General features: G+C 50.4%; 1 protein-coding gene across 2 annotated transcripts; it reads right to left on the bottom strand.

Moving 5' to 3' along the window:
• Nucleotides 1-25: 25 nt before the first annotated feature.
• On the bottom strand, nucleotides 26-13,148 carry LOC119100930 (cyclin-dependent kinase 8). 2 transcript variants are annotated; one of them, XM_037224137.1, is made up of 12 exons: nucleotides 13,022-13,148; nucleotides 8,480-8,606; nucleotides 7,928-8,079; nucleotides 7,140-7,326; nucleotides 6,461-6,631; nucleotides 5,504-5,663; nucleotides 4,900-5,113; nucleotides 4,025-4,097; nucleotides 3,687-3,784; nucleotides 3,312-3,405; nucleotides 1,706-1,819; nucleotides 26-1,066 (listed from the first exon to the last, which is right to left on the bottom strand). In XM_037224137.1, the coding sequence occupies exons 3-12, from the start codon at nucleotides 8,053-8,055 to the stop codon at nucleotides 926-928; spliced, it is 1,380 nt and encodes a 459-aa protein (XP_037080032.1). In that variant the 5' UTR covers nucleotides 8,056-8,079; nucleotides 8,480-8,606; nucleotides 13,022-13,148; the 3' UTR covers nucleotides 26-925. The 2 variants fall into 2 exon arrangements, with proteins under 2 accessions (XP_037080032.1, XP_037080033.1); XM_037224138.1 differs by having other exon boundaries at nucleotides 3,321-3,405.
• Between the last annotated feature and the right edge of the window lie 5,483 nt (nucleotides 13,149-18,631).

Raw genomic sequence — 18,631 nt, 5'->3', positions numbered from 1 at the left:
GGGGCATTCTCGAATATCGCAAACGGACTGTGAATGAACATGTATTTTATAGAAAAATCCATCTCGGGACAGAGCCGCGGGGTTGACGACCTAACTCATGAGGAAGATCAATTGAGCCGATACTGCAGTACAAAGCCCAAGTCCTGAGCAGCATTCCACAAGTGGCAGCCGCGCTTCGTGCCCATCCCCCTCGGGTGCGGGCGGGGGCTGGTAGGGGGGGGGGGTCAGGTCCTAACGGCGCTCCACCTCCCGCTAGAAGGGACAGAACCAATAACGAGCCCCGCTCACGGGGAAAGCGGGGGGAGAGGGTCACCTGACCCGCACCATAACACACGCTGCCCGTGAGGCTCGAGTGACCCGATATCAAACACGGAGCCGGGGCGCAACAAGGTCCACCGTCACGCAGCCGGTCGCCGATGCCGTCGGGTCGCCGAGCGGCTTACGCGACGAACGCAGCCAATACAAAGGGCACCATCAGCCTTGATGTTCGCAGAACACGAGTACAAAACAAGGTGGGCTAATGTAAAGCGTGGATCAAAACTGATCAGACGGAGTCCCGCACGTCCTGAGCGCGACCGCTACGTTCCATTCTCGTCGCGTGACATATTGTCGATGGTGCCTTCGCTTGACCGAAGCCTCAAGTGTCCGCAGAGCACAACGGACGCCTAACTGCAGGCTCGCGAGCGGCCGTCGTGAGCCACTACATCGACGCCACCCTTCGGGACGGGAGCCACAGGTCAGCGGACACCCAGACAGCGCACACTCGGGTGCGCGTCGCCCCAGAGCGACCAGCCGGCGACAGCGTCAGCTGCGCAGGCGGACCTGAAGGGCCGACGGCGGCAGCGGCGGTGGTCTCGGCCGGCGGCCGTCCGCCCCGCCGGGCTCGGTCGGCGGCGCGCGCGGCAGTACGCGTCAGCAGCGCGCCTCAGTAGCGCTGACTGTACTGGCTTGGATTGGGCCCGCCGCTCGACTGGCCGAAGCTCATGCTGCCCGGCTGCTGCTGCTGTTGCTGCTGCTGTTGCTGTTGTTGTTGCTGCTGCTGCTGCTGGCCCATGTGGCTGGAGTGCTGCGCCCGCAGCCGGGTCACGGGTCAGCGCTCGGTCAGCGTAGCGCATCGCGGCGCCCACAGTCAGTCTGAACATCAACTGCGAGCCACCAGTCCATTGTAAACTCGCATGCCTGTCTTACTATGCACCCGCGGAGCTTTGTTACGTCTTCGGTCCTAAAAAAAACTCAGCTGCTCAGCCCCAGCGGACAGTCTGCCCGGCCATGCGGACATTCACCTCAACGAAATCACCCAGCGCACGTGTGATGGTCTGCCTCGGGGCGACAAACAATGCCACACCGCGGTAACGATCTTTTTCAGCATGAAAAGGTGACATTCCAGCATCCGAGGTTGCCGCCAGCCTGGTGGCCGAGCGGATCTGGCTTCTCCATAGCTCAATTTAGATCTCCATTTACGGTTCGAGAAGTAGTGCTGGTACTGGTTCTGGCTTCGTTCGCGAAAACATAGCGCAAAGTTTCTGTCTACAGGACACCTAACAGTGTTCACCACTAATGTTTTCGCAATATCACCGACAGTGAAATGCATATCTAATGTCGCACGTAGCGCGATTTGATTTTGTGAGGGCCTTTGCCATTAACCCTCCCCCCCCCCCCCCCCCCCGGGGGTCGGCGGCGACGGCGGCGTCGCGTCTGTGCTCACTTGCTGGCGCGCCATCTGGTGGCTGTGGTTGTCGCTGGCCTGCGAGGTCACCTGGTGCGGTCCGCCGTGACCCAGCCGCACCCGCTTGGCCGCCTGACCGTGCGACTCGGCGCCCTGGCCGCACAGGGCGTGGCGTTAGCGGCGGCTCGTGCGCCCACACGCGGCGCGCGGCGGGCCGGCCACACACGCCACAATCTCGGATACGTGTCACACACGCGCCGCCAGAATGAGCCTCGGTTCGAGCGAAGCCGCGGACTGGCGCGGCTCCAGCGGCGAGGCCCGAGCCGTGCCGTTACGACCCGGCGATTCGCCGGCGCCACGACGGGCGACGATTTCGGCGCAGAGCGGCGGCGACGCCGCAACACACGAAGGCAACGGTCACGTGACGGCCTCGACTCAGCTGACGGTGGCCGGGGGCGGCGGCGGCGGCGGCGGCGGCGGCGGTGGACGTCGGGCCGGGTCGGGTCGGCCGCTGCTCGTGCTCAGAGGTCGAGGTCCCGGAGGTCGAGCTCGTGGCGCCGGTGCTCCCTCGCTTTTCTCGAGGGCCGGCTGTATTATTTGGGAGACACGGCGAGGGGACATGGTGCATACAGAGGTTAAACGGTCACAAGACTCCTAGCGTGAACGTGACGCGCGCGAGCGCAGACTGAGCAATGGACGTCCATGCGGAATTGGACCCTGCTGAAGAATGGCGTGGCAAAGAAAATAAACGAACTCTAACGCCGGTGTCATGACCTGGCACTGTCCAGTATATCTCTAGTATATCCAGTGCCGTACCACCATTTCCTCACAAGAGGTATATTACAATTTACCTATCCTTCAGCGGTTTTGCCCACGCGTCCGCCCTGCGAACGCTTGGTGGTCGCAGCTGGAGCGGCAGATGCGCCGAAATGTACGTCCGTCAACGGAATACCGTATTGACCTCATCGCGCCTCGCACATTTTAGAAAACAGCTCACTCGCGATGGCCCACGAGGTGCGGCCAAAAAGCTGCGTTCAGCAGCGATGTGTGACGGATGACACACACCGACACGCTGTCCGATAGAGCACGCCCGCGGCTCTTCAGAAAGCACGCGTGTATGGCGTCCAGAACACAGCGCGGTTCCGTCGCCTCATTGGCGGCCGAGCTCTGTGACGTGCTCCAAGTGCAGGGTGGCAACAGACAGCCCCTGCTCGGCCTGTCGGAGCATGCGCGACCACCGCCCCTGCCAGCTGACCCGGTCCACAGCGGCCGCCGGTCCGCTCCACAGCCTCCGCCGGCCCGCCCAGCCCACAGCCCCGCCGGTCCGCTCCACAGCCTCCGCCGGCCCGCCCAGCCCACAGCCCCGCCCGTCCGCCCAGTCCACAGCCCCGCCCGTCCGCCCAGCCCACAGCCCCGCCCGTCCGCCCAACCCACAGCCCCGCCCGTCCGCCCAGCCCACAGCCCCGCCCGTCCGCTCCACAGCCTCCGCCGGCCCGCCCAGCCCACAGCCCCGTCCGTCCACCCCACACGGCGCACGATCAGCCGCGCCCCCAGACAAAAGCAGGTCCGTCGCCATCACAGCGCGTACCACCGTCCCTACAGCCAGGAGCGCCACAGGGCGTCCAGCCACCTTCCGCCAGAGTACCTTTCTCACCTTGTTGGCGGAGGACTTGTCCTCCTGGTCTTCCTCCGTGAGGAACTCGCGCTTCGGGTATGGAATGCTGTGCCCCTCGAAAACGCTGCAACACGTTTATGACCGTAGGATGTTGTTGCTCAGGAGCCACGCCACGCGCATTGACGCGTGCCCTTCCTCTGGATCTCTAGGACGCTGTGATAATTGCAGTGGATGTAGCCACCCGAACCCGGCGGCGAACACAAACGCGGCTAAAAGTGAGAGACACCTTTAACAGACGACCGTGACCAAAACATGTCTCCGCAGGCTCTACGGCACTGACTTGCGCCGACGCGATCCGTCCCGCTACCGCTCCCCCCTCCCCCGAGCTGAACGGCAGCACCGTACTCGGACGTCGGCAGAGGGTCCTCCTTGAAGTAATCGTCCAGCATGGCCTGCTCAGAGGTGATACGCTTGGTCGGGTCCATGATCAGCAGCTTCTGCAGCTGGAGGAGACAACAATCATGTCAAGAGTGCCAACACGCCACGGACGTGCTCACGCAGAAACGAGGCCAGGAAATGCAGGGCAACACGACGAGCTGTACCTGCACTGAAGGCAGAATCCAGTGGACAATAGGTACCCCTGAACTTGAAGCCCCCTCTACACCGCTCCAGCTAAGTTTACAGTGGGCATTGTTTACATCACACAGGCGAACAACAGCAGCTGATCTCCTTGTCTTGCTTACCAGATGAAACGATTTGCTGTCGGGCTTCACCTTGTGCCGCTCCATGTACTTGACCAGTGAGTAGTTAGCGTAACTGGGGGGCACAACCTCTCAGATTAGACGACGACAATGAGGCGAAGCACGCCTTCAATGCGAAAAAGATAACCAAACTATGCAAGAGGCGGGAGACAGACGGGGCTGCTACGCGGTCATAGAGCACCACGATTGGGGAGAGTACAGACCGAAGAAGGGGCCTCAAACGGAACGTCCCGAACACGGACCACTCTGTGGAACTCGGCCCGGACAGCGTGCGCGGTACAGCCGAAACTCGGCAAATGTGTTACGGCATACAAGAAAATCCCCCTACAAACGGAATATACCCAACGAACCGCAACAAGATGACGCGACTGTTTACATGATCGACTCAAAGCGATGTTCGGTACGCCTGACCTCTAATGGCCTAATTCGGCCCGAGTAACTGCTCAGGCCCAACTTATAAAATATCTAAAGCGACTATCATGCGCGCACCAAACCGCTACACAACCTCACCATAGACTTCCAATCGCCTTTGGGTCAAAGTCATACGCGTTTGCTGATGCGTGACGCGTGGGAACAAATCTGCCACTTAAAGTCACCGACGGCCTCCTATTTCGCCGCACACTGACTTTACACAGTGGCTACCAAGTTAGAACGTCTATGGTAAGGAAAATGAAGCTTAGCACCTATCCCAGTAATTTCTAGTCCTTGAAACATTTCTGAGACCGCACGCAAGTCGTCATACGATCCCGGTACTCCCGCATAGCACACAAGTAAAACATCGACCGCGTCCACCCTAAGCACTAGACGCGCGACCTTCCCCATCTCCAGAGGTCTGGCGGACCCACTGCGGCACCCACCTGGACCGCTTAAAGTCCTTGAGTAAGGTGCTGTGTTCCGGCATCTTCCGAATGTCCTCCCAGTCCTTCTCTTGCGGAAATCCCATCACGTTGAAGATGCGGTCTAACTGGTCGTGGTGGTAGGGGTTGGATGTTTTGATATCTTCTTGCCGGCAGTGGAAGATCGGCTCGGAGGTGAGCAGCTCAGCAAAAATACAGCCTATCGCCCATATATCTGCCGACGGGTCACGGAGGCGACTCAGCAATGCCACCAGAAGACCAAACTCACACGCGCACACGAGAACTTGGCCAAGGCGAGCGCCCAGCAGTACGTCAGCAGTCTGGCAAACGATTACGCGCTTTGTCTGTGGCCCTCCTAATAACAACAGCACAGCTCGAACAAAGTATGCAGCCACTGATTTCCATGTCATGAGAACTACAAATTCCGCAGCACCTGACCGGCCGAACGTCACGGGAAACAGGCGAGTGTGTGCCCGGCAAGAGGCTGGGGACCAGGCAGGCCGGACGGTTGACACGGTCTGTCCAAACGAGGCCATGTGTGTCGCTGCGGCCCCCGGACGGTGATAGAGGTGGGGGGGGGGGGGGGCTGGGGAGAGGGGCGTACCAATGGCCTTAGTGTAGTGCCGCGCGCCCAGCAGCAGCTCCGGGGCCCGGTACCAGAAGGTCACCACCACCGGGTCCAGATCGGCCAGCGGCTTCAGTGGTGAATTGAAGAGGCGCGCGAAACCCATGTCGGCGATCTTCACCCTACCCCGCTCGGGCCCCTGCAGCAGAGGTCAGGCGGAGGTCAGGCGGGCGTCAAGCGAACGACAGGCACAGATCAGGCAGAGATCAGGCGGAGGTCAGGCGGAAGTCAGGCGGGAATCAGGCGGAGGTCAGGCAGGGACCAGGCGGGGATCGAGCGGAAATCAGGCGGGGATCAGGCGGAGGTGAGGCGGGGAGCAGGCGGAGGTCAGGCGGGGATCAGGTGGGGATCAGGCGGAGATCAGACGGAGGTCAGGCGGGTATCAGGCAGAGGTCCGCCGAGCATCAGGGGGAGGTCAGGCGGGTATCAGGCGGAGGTCAGGCGGGTATCAGGGGGAGGTGGTGAGCCGAGCATCGGGGGGAGGTCAGGCGGGTATCAGGCGGAGGTCAGGCGGAGGTCAGGCAGAGGTCAGGGGGGATCAGGTGAGGATCAGGCCGGCCGGCGGCTCGTCGGGGCCGCCTCGCCCGGATGGCGGACACTCAGCACAGTAGGACCCACACAGGCCGCAGCGACGGCAGAAGCAATACACACACCAGCATGAGCTGGTATCCATTCAGATGGGGAGGTGCGAGCGTTGGAATCCGTAGTGCGACTAGGGAAAGTCATTTGAACAAAGTATTGAAGTGCAACGTTCCGAATGAGATGCGGAGGGGGGGGGGGCACTAAAGCCGGACTGCAAACGGCAACAGAACTAGAACACGACCAGTCCGTGCGGCGCTGAAAATGAAACCATCATTAGACCATTCTAACACCAATGATTACATGATTGATGAACTACCCCTCCCCCCTCACCATCGAGACTAGCGGAAGACTGACCTCTCCCATGACTAGGATATTGGCTGGCTTCAAATCCCTGTGGAGCACCCAGTTTGCATGGAGGTAGTGAATACCATCCAATATCTGGTACAGCAGCGACTTCACCATGCCTCGCGAAACCATTACTGATTTCTTGTTGGCCTTGGCAGCACGATGGTACTTGATGATATGCTGCAACGAAAATAACATACAGAAGATCTGCTGGTAGAACATCCCCTTTCCACTGAAATAAAGATGCAGAAACAAACAAACACAGCATTACACAGTCATAATACAACACCAAATAGGCACCAGTGCACTATCAAGTCTGAAAAATTTGGCGTGGGAGGAATATTTGTAAGACAGCAGAACCCCAGCGGAAAACATATCGTAACCACCATAGTGAGACATATCAGAAACATCACTGATGTCAAAGAAAAGCTAGACGCACTACCCCCAGATCTACATCTGACTCGGCATTTCAAACTGCAAATGCGGAGCGAGCCAACAAGGAGACAATGGGTGCCTCGAACAGCGCTCTTCTCTCGCAACGGTCACATGCGAGCGCGAGACACCTGCGGCGCCCCGCTCTCGCCCACATCTGCCTTCACGAGAGGGCAGGACGACCGGACCGACCAAACCATCGGGCCCGGTGGCCAGCCCCAGCCGCTGGCGCGGCGTCGCCCGCAGGTCCGCTCACCCAGAGGTCGTGTTCGGCGTAGTCGAACAGCAGCCACACCTTCCTGTCCGGCTGCGACAGGAACACACGCTGCAGGTTGATGACGTTGGGGTGCTTAAGTTCGCGCAGCAGCGCGATCTCGCGGCAGGCCGACATCGAGAGGCCAGTGCCCTCGATCTGCTTCAGCGCGTACTCGCGCACGTCCTTCCTGCAACGACCGCGCGCCCTGCTACGGCACAGTACTGATTTGCAGAGCCACGACCGCGGTTTGGTTTTCAGGATACTTGGTTCGTGTCATGCAAGCAAGCCCGTTGACTCCGAAGAAGTCACATAGAGTACGGTATGAGCGTAATGTAAGTAAAATGAGCCTCAAGCTCCCATTTCCTTGGCATCAGCTTTCAATTATCGCGCCGAACATGCATTATAACTGCATCTATAAGACATTACAGTGACTGCTACAAGTTTCCCCTGTGCTCATGATCCATTCCAGGTCAGTTACTTTCATCACAAAACCGGTCACTGCTTGAATCCTATTTGGTCAGCTGGTCTACAGACCAGCTGACCATGCAAGCCATGCACATGCAAAAAGTTAAAATGACGACTCACTGCAGTGTGTGACAAATCAAGATGCGTCACCTGCATATAACACTGACACAACTGTCTAATTATACTGAACTTCAGGTGGCACTAGACACTTGACTCATGGAAGCTACTTTGTAAAAAAAAGTGGAAAATTGGCAGTAGACTACAGCCAACATCATCACTAAAACGATCAAACCTTTGTGCACAAAAACGTGTTGCTTGCTTACCCATCTTTTCGCTTGGCCTTGTAGACATGGCCATATGTTCCACGACCAACCTTGCAGCCTTCAAACTCAAAATATTCTTCGACTTTAGCTCGCTCCACCTGGGTTTTTTGCTTGAACTCATAGTCCATGCTTAAAGGATCAAATTACTGCTCCTGAAATTCAAAAGCACTGTTATACAATCATTGCAAGTTGTCATAAAATATATGAGTGTGAGCGTTCTGAACTCATCGATCTGGCGCTGTACTACAGTCCCTCTATGTGAGCCAGCCAGCGTGTTTCACCCTTAAGCATCACGGCGACAAGCACGTTTGGAACACAAAACCTTTGCTCATATTTTCATCACTGGTGCACTGCTCAATCCACAATGAGCTTGCGTCCATTCACCGTTCATCGCCAGTTGGATAAAAACAAAAAGTCACAGAATGGCATCACACAGAATGATGTCAGAATGGTGTCACACAGAATGACACAGAATGGTGTCAAAACACATATCCACATACAAAAGGAACCATACACATCAGTAACAAGCATGTAGTGAAATGAAGCCGGTACCTATCACGTGACTGACGGCTCCAGCAGTAGGTGGCGCCTCCGAGTACACCTAAGGCAGCGCAGGAAGATGCTGGCAGGCCAGGTAGCAATGTTGCCATATGTGACAAAGGTGTAACAGTGCAGCTGCCTGTGGACAAAGGTATCACTGCTGCACATCAGTTTTGAATGGTGGGCTAGAGCATGGCACCATTCTGTCTGGCACCATACTTCTGCTGTCAAGCTTGTCCAACAGATGTTTTAAACCAATTCTTGTTACAGAGCTAACATTTCCTGCTCTTGAACCTCGGATGTTATTTTGGGTGATGTTCTTATAAACTGTGATGCACTACCAGAACTGTGACGGAACCTGGGAGTCAACCAGAATATTGACAATGCTAGCTTGGCTTTTTACTTCACTTTTTTACATGAGCAAAAGTAAAAAACAAAACGCCAGAAATGGGTTTAGCATGATTGCTGTCCAGTGATAGGTTAAATTGCATAAAATGCTGGGTCAGGGGATGGTTGTAAGCACACGTGTAGGAACGTTTCAAACAGTGGGGAGGGGGGCCAAGCTCTGCGTGTACTTCAGGAACTTTTTCTGGAAAGCAACCCCGATGACTGAGGGGGGGGGGGTGGGGATGGAGGTTGTTACCGCTCTTTATTCAAATGCCATGGCTGCTTTGCTAGATACGCATCTAGAGCTGTTTCTCACTGGTGCACAATCTTGTCTTTTCGACTCATCTGTCACTTAGCAAATAAGGATATCAAGCTTCCCTTGATTATTCGTCCATTTTAAAATTGTCTTCCCTGGGGAGGCGATATTCCACGAGCGGGTTGGCATTTTGGGTCCTTGAGGAAGCATATGCTTCCACAGTGTAGATCCCAAAATACGGCCTGGATGAAGGCTGGTGAGAATGTTAAAAGTGGATCGATGGATCACGGTGTGACAGATTTTTCATGCGCCTTCATTTCGTTGGCTACTTTTCAAGAGATAGGACTTGTCGCAGCATTTTAGGCGGAAGCAAATTCGGGAGCTTGAAACTGTTAGAAACAATGTGACAAAAGCCATGAAACTGGAGATCCTTTTTAAAAAATCAAGCCGCATAATAAGGCCCATCTGACATATGTTCCTTATCTGGGCCCTGCTCCTGTCCGCCCTGGGTGGCCATTGCCCTAGCCCTGTGTCTCCCGCATGGCTGACTGCGAACTGATCGCATGGCTGCTTTGCTGCATACTTTTGGATCAGCGTTACCACTGCATGGTGTATGAAACACGTGTTGGACACCTGCAACAGTATCTTTTTCCGAATTATCTTTCCTCACACCACCATCGCAGAAAAATACGCAGCGGGAAGCTGTCTGCCTTAGGTATGAATTGGCCCAACGGACATTTAATTGCCCATCATGTAACATATACAACTTGATCTGCCTTTGTGTGTAGGCAGGGGCGCAGCCAGAGCCTTGCCAAGGGGGAACACAAGGTTGACAAAAGCCCATCTGACGGTGATCCCCCCAAAATTCCCGGATATATCTTACTTGTTATTAATCGACACGGTTCTATTCGCATTATTGGTATTTTTACCTTGTAACCATAACAGAAACCAAGAGCCACCGTGAGCTCAATTCTGTTTGTATTTTGAGGTCAATAAACTGCAGAAATCAGGCGCTGAACGACTGCATGGAAAAAACCATTACCGACACTCTTCATTTACAATGGTTAGAAGGCTCTTTTTAAACCGATAGAATTCAGATGCTTTGTCAAAATTTGTATCTGGCCTCTAAAGACATTGGGAACATTGCGGAGGTAGATGCTAGATCGATATGTTTGATAAAAATTTGAAGATGGAAATTTGATTGCAGATCGAGTGGTCAACAATGCGTCTTAACATGACCAAGCTATGCTTGTCTGAAAATGTTCACCACTCAGTCAGAATCGAATAGTGATAGAATTTATGTAACGTGTTTTTTGACATGCACGCTCGCAAATCTTCGCAACAAAAACTTCGACACCAGGCGCTGCAGTGTCCATAGTCCGCGGAGCGTTAGCCCAGTAGCTAAAATATTTAGCCGTGGCTCACCGCTGGACGACAATAATGATACCTCCGATATGATTACCTTTAAACACTTCAATCGACAGGTAACACAAGTTATGTGGTGTAATTTTGAGCATGCGCATTCGTAAATCTTAGAAACACGTGCCTCGACCCCAGGCGCTGCAGTCTCTGTAGGCCGCGCAGCGTCGGCTTAGCAGTTAATATTAAGTTGCATCCAACAAATCGACGAAATCACGACGCTTCTGAAAAGTATCCTTGGACACTTCATGACATCAGATCTTGCATTTAGAACGAAGTCTGAGCGCATATTTCACGTGTGCAATTTTTAGACTGATGACAAGAACAGATCGGCCTGTAAAGCACCGCCAAGTAGAACACCATGGGCACATTACCGTTCCCGGTCAAGGGCTGAAGGGTCATTTCGTCCCATCGCGAATGTCTTCTGGCTACCATTTTGGTGGCAAGGGCCAGGTTCTCCTGGTCGATCCGGAGGCCATTAGAAGCAGTGTTGGAAAACTTGATGTTTCCTGGTATAATGTACACCAGGAGATTTTGTACTCCAGGATTGTGACTAGGCAAAATGAAATATTTTGTACTCCATCATGATGCAACAAGAAGAGATTTGTGAAAAACTCATTTTACTTCTTTGTGTCAGAAAAAAATAAAACCAGAAGGTGCCACAGCTTGAGACTTGCTGCTTCCATCAGGAGCCATGTATTGATATCTGCAAGAGCACAAATCTCGCACTCACACACTAAGATGCCTAAAAGCAAGTAGCCTGTGTTGCCACCTAGGTATATGATAAACCATATGTGGAAATGTGAACAATAAAGTGTGTGAATGTTGGATGGAATCGCCTTTAAACAATACCGGGAAATGAGAAACGAGTACCAGAATCACACCAGTGTGTAAATTAGCAGAGCTCTCACTTCCCATGTCCTATGCAGGCCAACTCAAACTTGAGCATGACTTAACCGACCATTGACAATGAACCACATTAATTGCCACGGATGCAACGAACATTCATAGAAAACTGCACGCCATTCACCTACCGCAGATGGCCGCCTACCCACGTGCTACCACTGTGTCACCCCGCAATGCAAATAAGAGAATTACTCGCCATTCAGCGTCGGAAACGTCTCAACTATTCAGCGGCTTGCGCCTGCCTCCCAGCTCAGGTTGGACATTGAACACAGCAAAACTCTCCAATTGGTTTTAATGACTCGCCTCCTTGTGACTGATTTGACAAGAGCATAAATATTCTGCTTGCCTTCATGCCTGGAACAGATCTGTAAACATTTGGAGGGAAGTTGTATGGAGATGGGCATCATGATTATGAAGAAGGACTTATTTGTACTCATAAACAACCGCACTGTGGTTGGATTTTTTGCCACTTCCTGGTATCTGGAGTACAAAAATGTTATGGCAGCTGTGGATTTAAACCAAGTTAAATTCACCACTTGAGGGTGTAAAATTGAAGCTGATAATTCAAGCTTTACAAAAATATGCTTTTAAGTAATAAGCGATGCTATAAATAGCCAAGAAACTGTTTGGAGACAACCATCTAACTGCAGCAAAAACACCAGGACACCAGAGTAACATAAACCTGTAATGTCAGCCCAGTAAATTAAGGAGAAGGGTTTATTAGGACAAAAACATGAATTAATTGCAACATAAATTGTCATATTTCACAATGATATCAGTTAAAGCACATAAAAATCCATCAACACATTGCATTATCCACAGGAGTCAGCTGAGTGACTGACTCCGACCCTTTTTGGCTGGCCTGCATGTGTTTCACAGTACAGAGTATAAGACTGTGTTGTTTCAGTGTGCTATGCTTAACACTGATGTATTCTTTCATTCAAAGTGCTTTTACATGAATTGCTGTGCATCAGAAGTGGTGCTTTTGTTGATTGCCACCTATTGCACCATTATCTCTCAAAGATAACCTAAATAAAGGCATAAAGACCCACAGCACTTGGATAATTTTGTACTCAGCTATGGAAGATTTGTACTCCGCTACCAGGAAAGTGTTTTGAATTTCCAACACTGACCACCAACACGGGCCCCACATTTCCTAATGTGATCTAAATCAACATAATTTAGTGTGAAACCCATCCAATTTTGATATGTACAAGAGAATGACCAGACAAGATAGCAGATAAAAAAATACATTTGACCACCTCTATGACATGTTACATGCAAACGTGTATCATGTGCGCATGTGATTGTATGAACAATCACATGGTCACCCGTCACCATCTGGCTCTATATACCATATAATACAAAACAAACATTCTATATTACACATGTCCACTGTGAAGGCCAAGGGCTTGCAACCAACTGCAAATTACACGTGGGTGTTGGTTGAAAAGACAGATAGGCAGACAGCTGAGTGCCAAATAAATGCCGCGCTGGTCAGTGGTCACAGGGGACAAGTGTCACAAGTCTGACCATGAGGTCTACACTTTACTTAAAAAGGTGAATTTCATGATGAAGAACCATACCTCTTACACGGAATCGACCACAATCTTCAGGAGGCTTCAGAAACCTCGCAATTAGCCCTCACACTTATATGGTTTCGCCCTTGGTCCCGTAGCTACCCCACACCGCGCAGCCGCTATGAACGTACCAATTCACAAAATTTGTCCGCAATCTTTATGTGGCTCAGAGCCGAGACATTTGCGACGCAATGAGCAGTTGTAAAAAGACTATTTTACTGTCGTTTTTGCACCTGGCCGCTGCGTCGAGAACTACGCGTAGTTGATTCTAATGTGATCCACTTGTGTGCTTGCGGCGGCGTAATTTTTTGCAGTCGTAAGCCTAGTATCGCTTTTGAGCGTTGCTGTTGGCCAAAAAGGAATGAAAAATTAAATGCTGTCCCAACTGCCACCGTCTGTGTCAATTCAAATGGCATTACCATTTGACCTCGGCATCAAAAGACCCTGAGCCCATTTGAAAGGAAACTTGCACAGAGTTGGACAAGGAATTTGACATCGTTTGCATCGAATGACACAGACGTAAAAACAAAAACAAAACTTGAAATGGGCGACTTTCAAGCCTCGCTCAAATAACGCACTGACCCTAACGTGGTTGGAGTATAACTTACGTACTATAAACGTTCCATCAGTTGACATAAGGGCAACCCGTTGATTTCCCGGACCTGAGTCCTTTATGCCTTTATCTATAGGGCACCTGGAATGTCTGGTCTACAGGAAGAGCCCTCGGAACCTCGGTGACCTGACGAGTGCTCACGGCCAGGTAGCGGTAAAATCACACATCACGCATGCGCAAAGCTTAGGGTAAAGTGACAAGACCCGCGGACCTCTGCCTGAAAGGCAAGGGTTCAGGGGTAGCAGGAACGAGGTCAGTCGATTAATAGTCAGGAAACATTATGCCCAGCAGTACCCAACATTACGATCATCATCATCAACAACAACAACATCAGAAAAAGCAAAACATTACAATTGAAAAGTAAAATACGTAAATCCATAGCATGTTCCTAATCTGTGCAGCCACTGCCACTTAACAGATACCAAAAATGACATCATCCAAGCATTCAACACCCCAAATACCTACAGTTCTACGTTAACCTGAAACACACGCGCGCGCACACACACACGCACGCACACACACGCAAACGCACACGAGTGGCTAAGACGGAACTTTACAATGGCCTACACTGAACATTATATGAGAAAATTAGTTGCCACGATCATCAGACACCACGAATATTGCCTGAAACTCAGTGGCCTATGTGGCCTTAAAATGTTGTTTGCACCACGCCACCCCTTCTAACGTGACTGAAGGCTACAATTTATTTCCAATTAATTCTAAGACGCCAACCCAAGGGAAGGTGACTGGAGCCTGACTGACTGACTGATATCGTGGCATTTCGTGGAAAATCCTGAATGGCCTCAGACACGCAGTGCTGCATCGTTGAGAAAAACATGATTTTTTTTTCTACATACGCGGTTAATGGCCTTTGGTGCTTACTCTACAAGACGTACTTTAAACAGAAACAACCTTCTTCCCAGTGGTTTGCCTGAAAGGAAACTTTGCAAGTGCGACAAATACAATACAAAATGCATGTTTTTTCATTCACACAGTGCGCTTGCATGCATGATGAATAATTAGTGGGGGCCTGATGGTCTAAACACTCACTGCTTACTTTGTGAACCTTAAGTGTCCCTTTGACAGTCTTAGCCTAAGCCAATCTGATGCTAAGCCCATAGTCTGCCCGAGGGACTTCTCCTTTTGGTACGAATAAACATACTGTGTGCACATTAGCCTTGCCCTGCAAGAACTGGCATAACTTCTAAACAAAGAAGATATGCTCGGAAGAGAGGCGTGACAGGCATGCACTAGCAGTAACCCTCTTGAAGGTCGCAAGAGTTCTTACCGTGGAATATGGCAACATAATGCCACTCGCACTTCACGCCAAAGTCCTAATGAAAGCCAATGTTAAAAAAATCGAAACTGTTCGTGCACTGCGCAGCTGATCCGTCTGAAAGCTAATACTTTTCATATCTGAAACGAGGCTTTACACTTACGTAATGTGTCCAGGTTCTAGGCATTTTACCACAAGAGGATGCAGCGTACATTGTGGTACATCCTAATGAAACTGCTACATTTCCTCTTGGACGACTAAAGTGCAATTTTCTGAAAAATCTGAGGTGGTGAAAGTTTTGTTCTCGGGCAGTCGTTTTAAATGTCATTGAAGAAATTACTATGGTGTTGGCCATAAAGTGATGTCTAGTCACTGCAACTACAGCTTCTGACAAGTTGGTCAAAAAGTCACCTACTGACAGAGCAAGTTCAGTTAAATGACAGCGGTCGGTGCTCACCCACTGGCGAAATGTAATTTCATCGACCGAACCCAACGTGTCCTCGGTTGCGCATTGATGGTGTAAATAAAAAATGATTGCACGCCATCCTAAACGCGGACGATTCTCACACTTCCGCATCATGCAGGATTCTCAATAAACGTCACACGCGGCGTGACTCAGTAGGTCCTTTGAAAGGGAATGTTCCACATTCGAAGATATAAGATATTTAAGCGAGCATCGTATGCATGAGATGATGTGATGTGCATATATATATATATATATATATATATATATATATATATATATATATATATATATATACTCAATTAATTCCAAGACGCCAACCCTGGAACCGTTTTATCTGGAAAACGTGCTCACGAACGCCAGACATGACCGACTCGACAATAACCCTTTTCTTGGCCTCGATTGTCGCTTTGATAATGGAATGACACAATTTAAATGGTGTTATTATGACATCATGGATGCCTGGGTGGTCTTGGAATATTCTCCTTGAAATACTCTGCACACGCTCGCGGCGGCGTAGCTCAGAAACTAGAGGAGTTTAGGTCCTAAGATTGGCAGGACTGAACTGCACCAAATGATCTTAAAAATGGCCTTATGATCTCAAAGCCCCACACAAACGTGGAACGCTCCCTTTAAGTGACATCTCGCAGGCCACAAGATCCCCAGCTTCGCGATCTGGTGAGAACAGCGCACGCAAACCGCGTGAGTGCCGCTGCTTCTCATCAAGACGCAGCGTTAGTGGGATGGCAGCCCCATGCTTGCATATATTTTTTAAGCAGAGTGTTTCAAGCTTTCGTAGCACTTATTTTGCAAGCATTTTGGCGAGCTAGTGTGTTGCAAACACTACACAACACACCCGTTGGAAAAGCAAGGCAAATGAACGTATTTTTTCATAGCGGTGAGTAGGGAGGCCAATGAGATCTGCCTGCGGGAGTGGCTATTTCAAATAGAAATTCTAAGCTATACAGAGCACTTCGAGAACATTGGCATTACTGATGAAATCAGACGTGTTTGATCTAAGCAATAAGTGAAGGTACAAAAAGTGGCATACTCCCTTTAAACTTCGCTGTGATCTCATTTTGTGTTTCCCAAATGGAGCGGCGTAACTAGCGTTACTTAAGCGTTTTATTGTCGCAAGACACTGTCAATCTAAGCAGGCGCTCCAAAGCAACAACAGGTATCACCCCAAAACCCTGTTACTGAACCTTTTCTGACTTCCGAGTCGTCCGACATGAACAAAAGACAGCGCCACCCTCACAATTCGCATTCACCTCCCCCCCCCCCTTTCCCTTGCTCCAACTACCCCGGCCCCGGCAGTACACAAGAGGGGGTGGGGGAGCAGCCGTCTGCGGCGGCGTGCCGAGTGCCGTCCTTCATGTGTTACGCATGGTTCGTCGGTGCATCGACTATGTCTTTCGAAGCAGACAACCAACCTTTTATTTTCGAACCTAGGCGACCAGGCTACACCCTTTTACGTGCAAATAAATAAATATAACATGACATAGGAAAATTGTTTTTCGTGCATCGAAAAACCTCATAAAGCCTTTATTTTAAAACAGAAGTAATAGCCTCATTCCTTGGAGGAAAAAACAGGATAATGGAGAAATAGATTGATTGATATTTCGGCAACATGCCTATATCGAAACAGCAGCAGAAGTGAATTCAAAATTGCTTGATGATTCTATTCGATTTTTCAGTTATTTTCTTTGCAAACAGCTAGTCGCAGTTTTTACAGTACATCAACATTCCAGGGATCAAACAAAAAGCGATACAGTGCATATCTAAGAATAAGAATACGCAAAAATATGTGTGTATGCAAACGAATTCAAGCAACAGGCATCACCCATCACGCTTCATTTAAACATGCAAGCGAGTTTAAGAAAACAGGCATGACACATCGCGCATCAATTAACATGCAAGTGATTTCAATTGAACAGGCATCACACATCACGCATTAGGCATCACTTACACATGTAAACAATTTAAGCTTGCGAACATTACACATGAAAGCACATAGCACGTTCGCATAATCGGCCATGATGACCCGTGTACGTTAAGATTTCCAGACACCGGCAAGAGTTTTCCGGAACCTTCCAGTGATGGAGTAGGAATCAGCTTACAGAAATGGAAGGATGACGTACCACACATGTTCAGAAACCGTGAAGTAGGCAAACTAAATGCCACTGCGGACCGGCGGAGCTTTATCAGAGACCTTAGCAAAAATGATGATCTCATACTAAACAGGGCGATAAGTGCGAGGGTGTGTAATCTTAGATAGACTAACTTATGTTAACAAGGTTCAGGCTGTACTTAATAACAACGGCAGATATGAAAAACTGAAAAGGAACCCAGTCCTTCATGTAGAGGCTTAAACAAAAAGACACTAAAGAGCACAGCTCGCGGAAAGCTTTCGGACAAAATATCTGCGTGCGGTGGTTCTACAGAAAAAACTTCGTGTCTTAGAGAAAATGCTCAGCCAGTTTTTGAGGTTTGTTTGTTTGACACCAGATGCTTTTTAAAGAGGCTTCTAATCATTCGAAGGTAGAATGGTTACCAGAGGGCAGCACTATATTCAGTGCAGATGTCAGTTTACATGGCAATACACCAGTTAATGAGGCTATCGCTGCCGTGAAAGCTCAGGCAGACAAACATTTCATTGAAATTGATGGTTTCGGTCTATCAAAAGAGCATCACTGCGGTCTTTTAGAACGGTGTCCCTAGGATAATGCTTTCACGTTCGGAGATGCCTTCTACTGACAAAAATTGGGAATAGCAACGGGAAGCCCATGCGTTCCTCTTTTGGCGACAACATTTTTAGGCCAATTTGAAACGAAGGCCCTGGCCGCTAACCCATCAAACCACCTTTCCTAGCTAGATACAGCGGTGATAATGCGGGGGTATGGACGCACGGACAGCGCGCCATTGAAGAGTTTTTAGAGTTTATGAAAAACCAGCACCCAAATTTAGCTTTTACGACGGAGCACACAAGGGGCGGAAAGGGGCCCCCTGTTTGGATATATTAGTGACGATGGAAAGGAGGAACAACTGCACAACGTTGGAAACGGAGCCCTTTAGCAAGCCCACCAATTCTGGTATAATTCGGCATTGCAAGTCTGCACATCCAACTTCCACTAAGCACAACATAGTTCGCTACATGTTCCATATGGCTCTAAACAACTCATCAAGTAGTGAAAAGGAAAGAAAGAGCGCAAACAAAATATTGACTTTGCTGTTCGGCAATGGATATTTTCCGCGACCGCGATA

Source organism: Pollicipes pollicipes, unplaced genomic scaffold (assembly GCF_011947565.3).
Source record: "Pollicipes pollicipes isolate AB1234 unplaced genomic scaffold, Ppol_2.1 Scaffold_4881;HRSCAF=5763_pilon_pilon_pilon, whole genome shotgun sequence".
NCBI classification, from domain to species: domain Eukaryota; kingdom Metazoa; phylum Arthropoda; class Thecostraca; order Pollicipedomorpha; family Pollicipedidae; genus Pollicipes; species Pollicipes pollicipes.
Note: the sequence above shows the minus strand (reverse complement) of the source record. Positions and strands in the feature narration are given on the sequence as shown.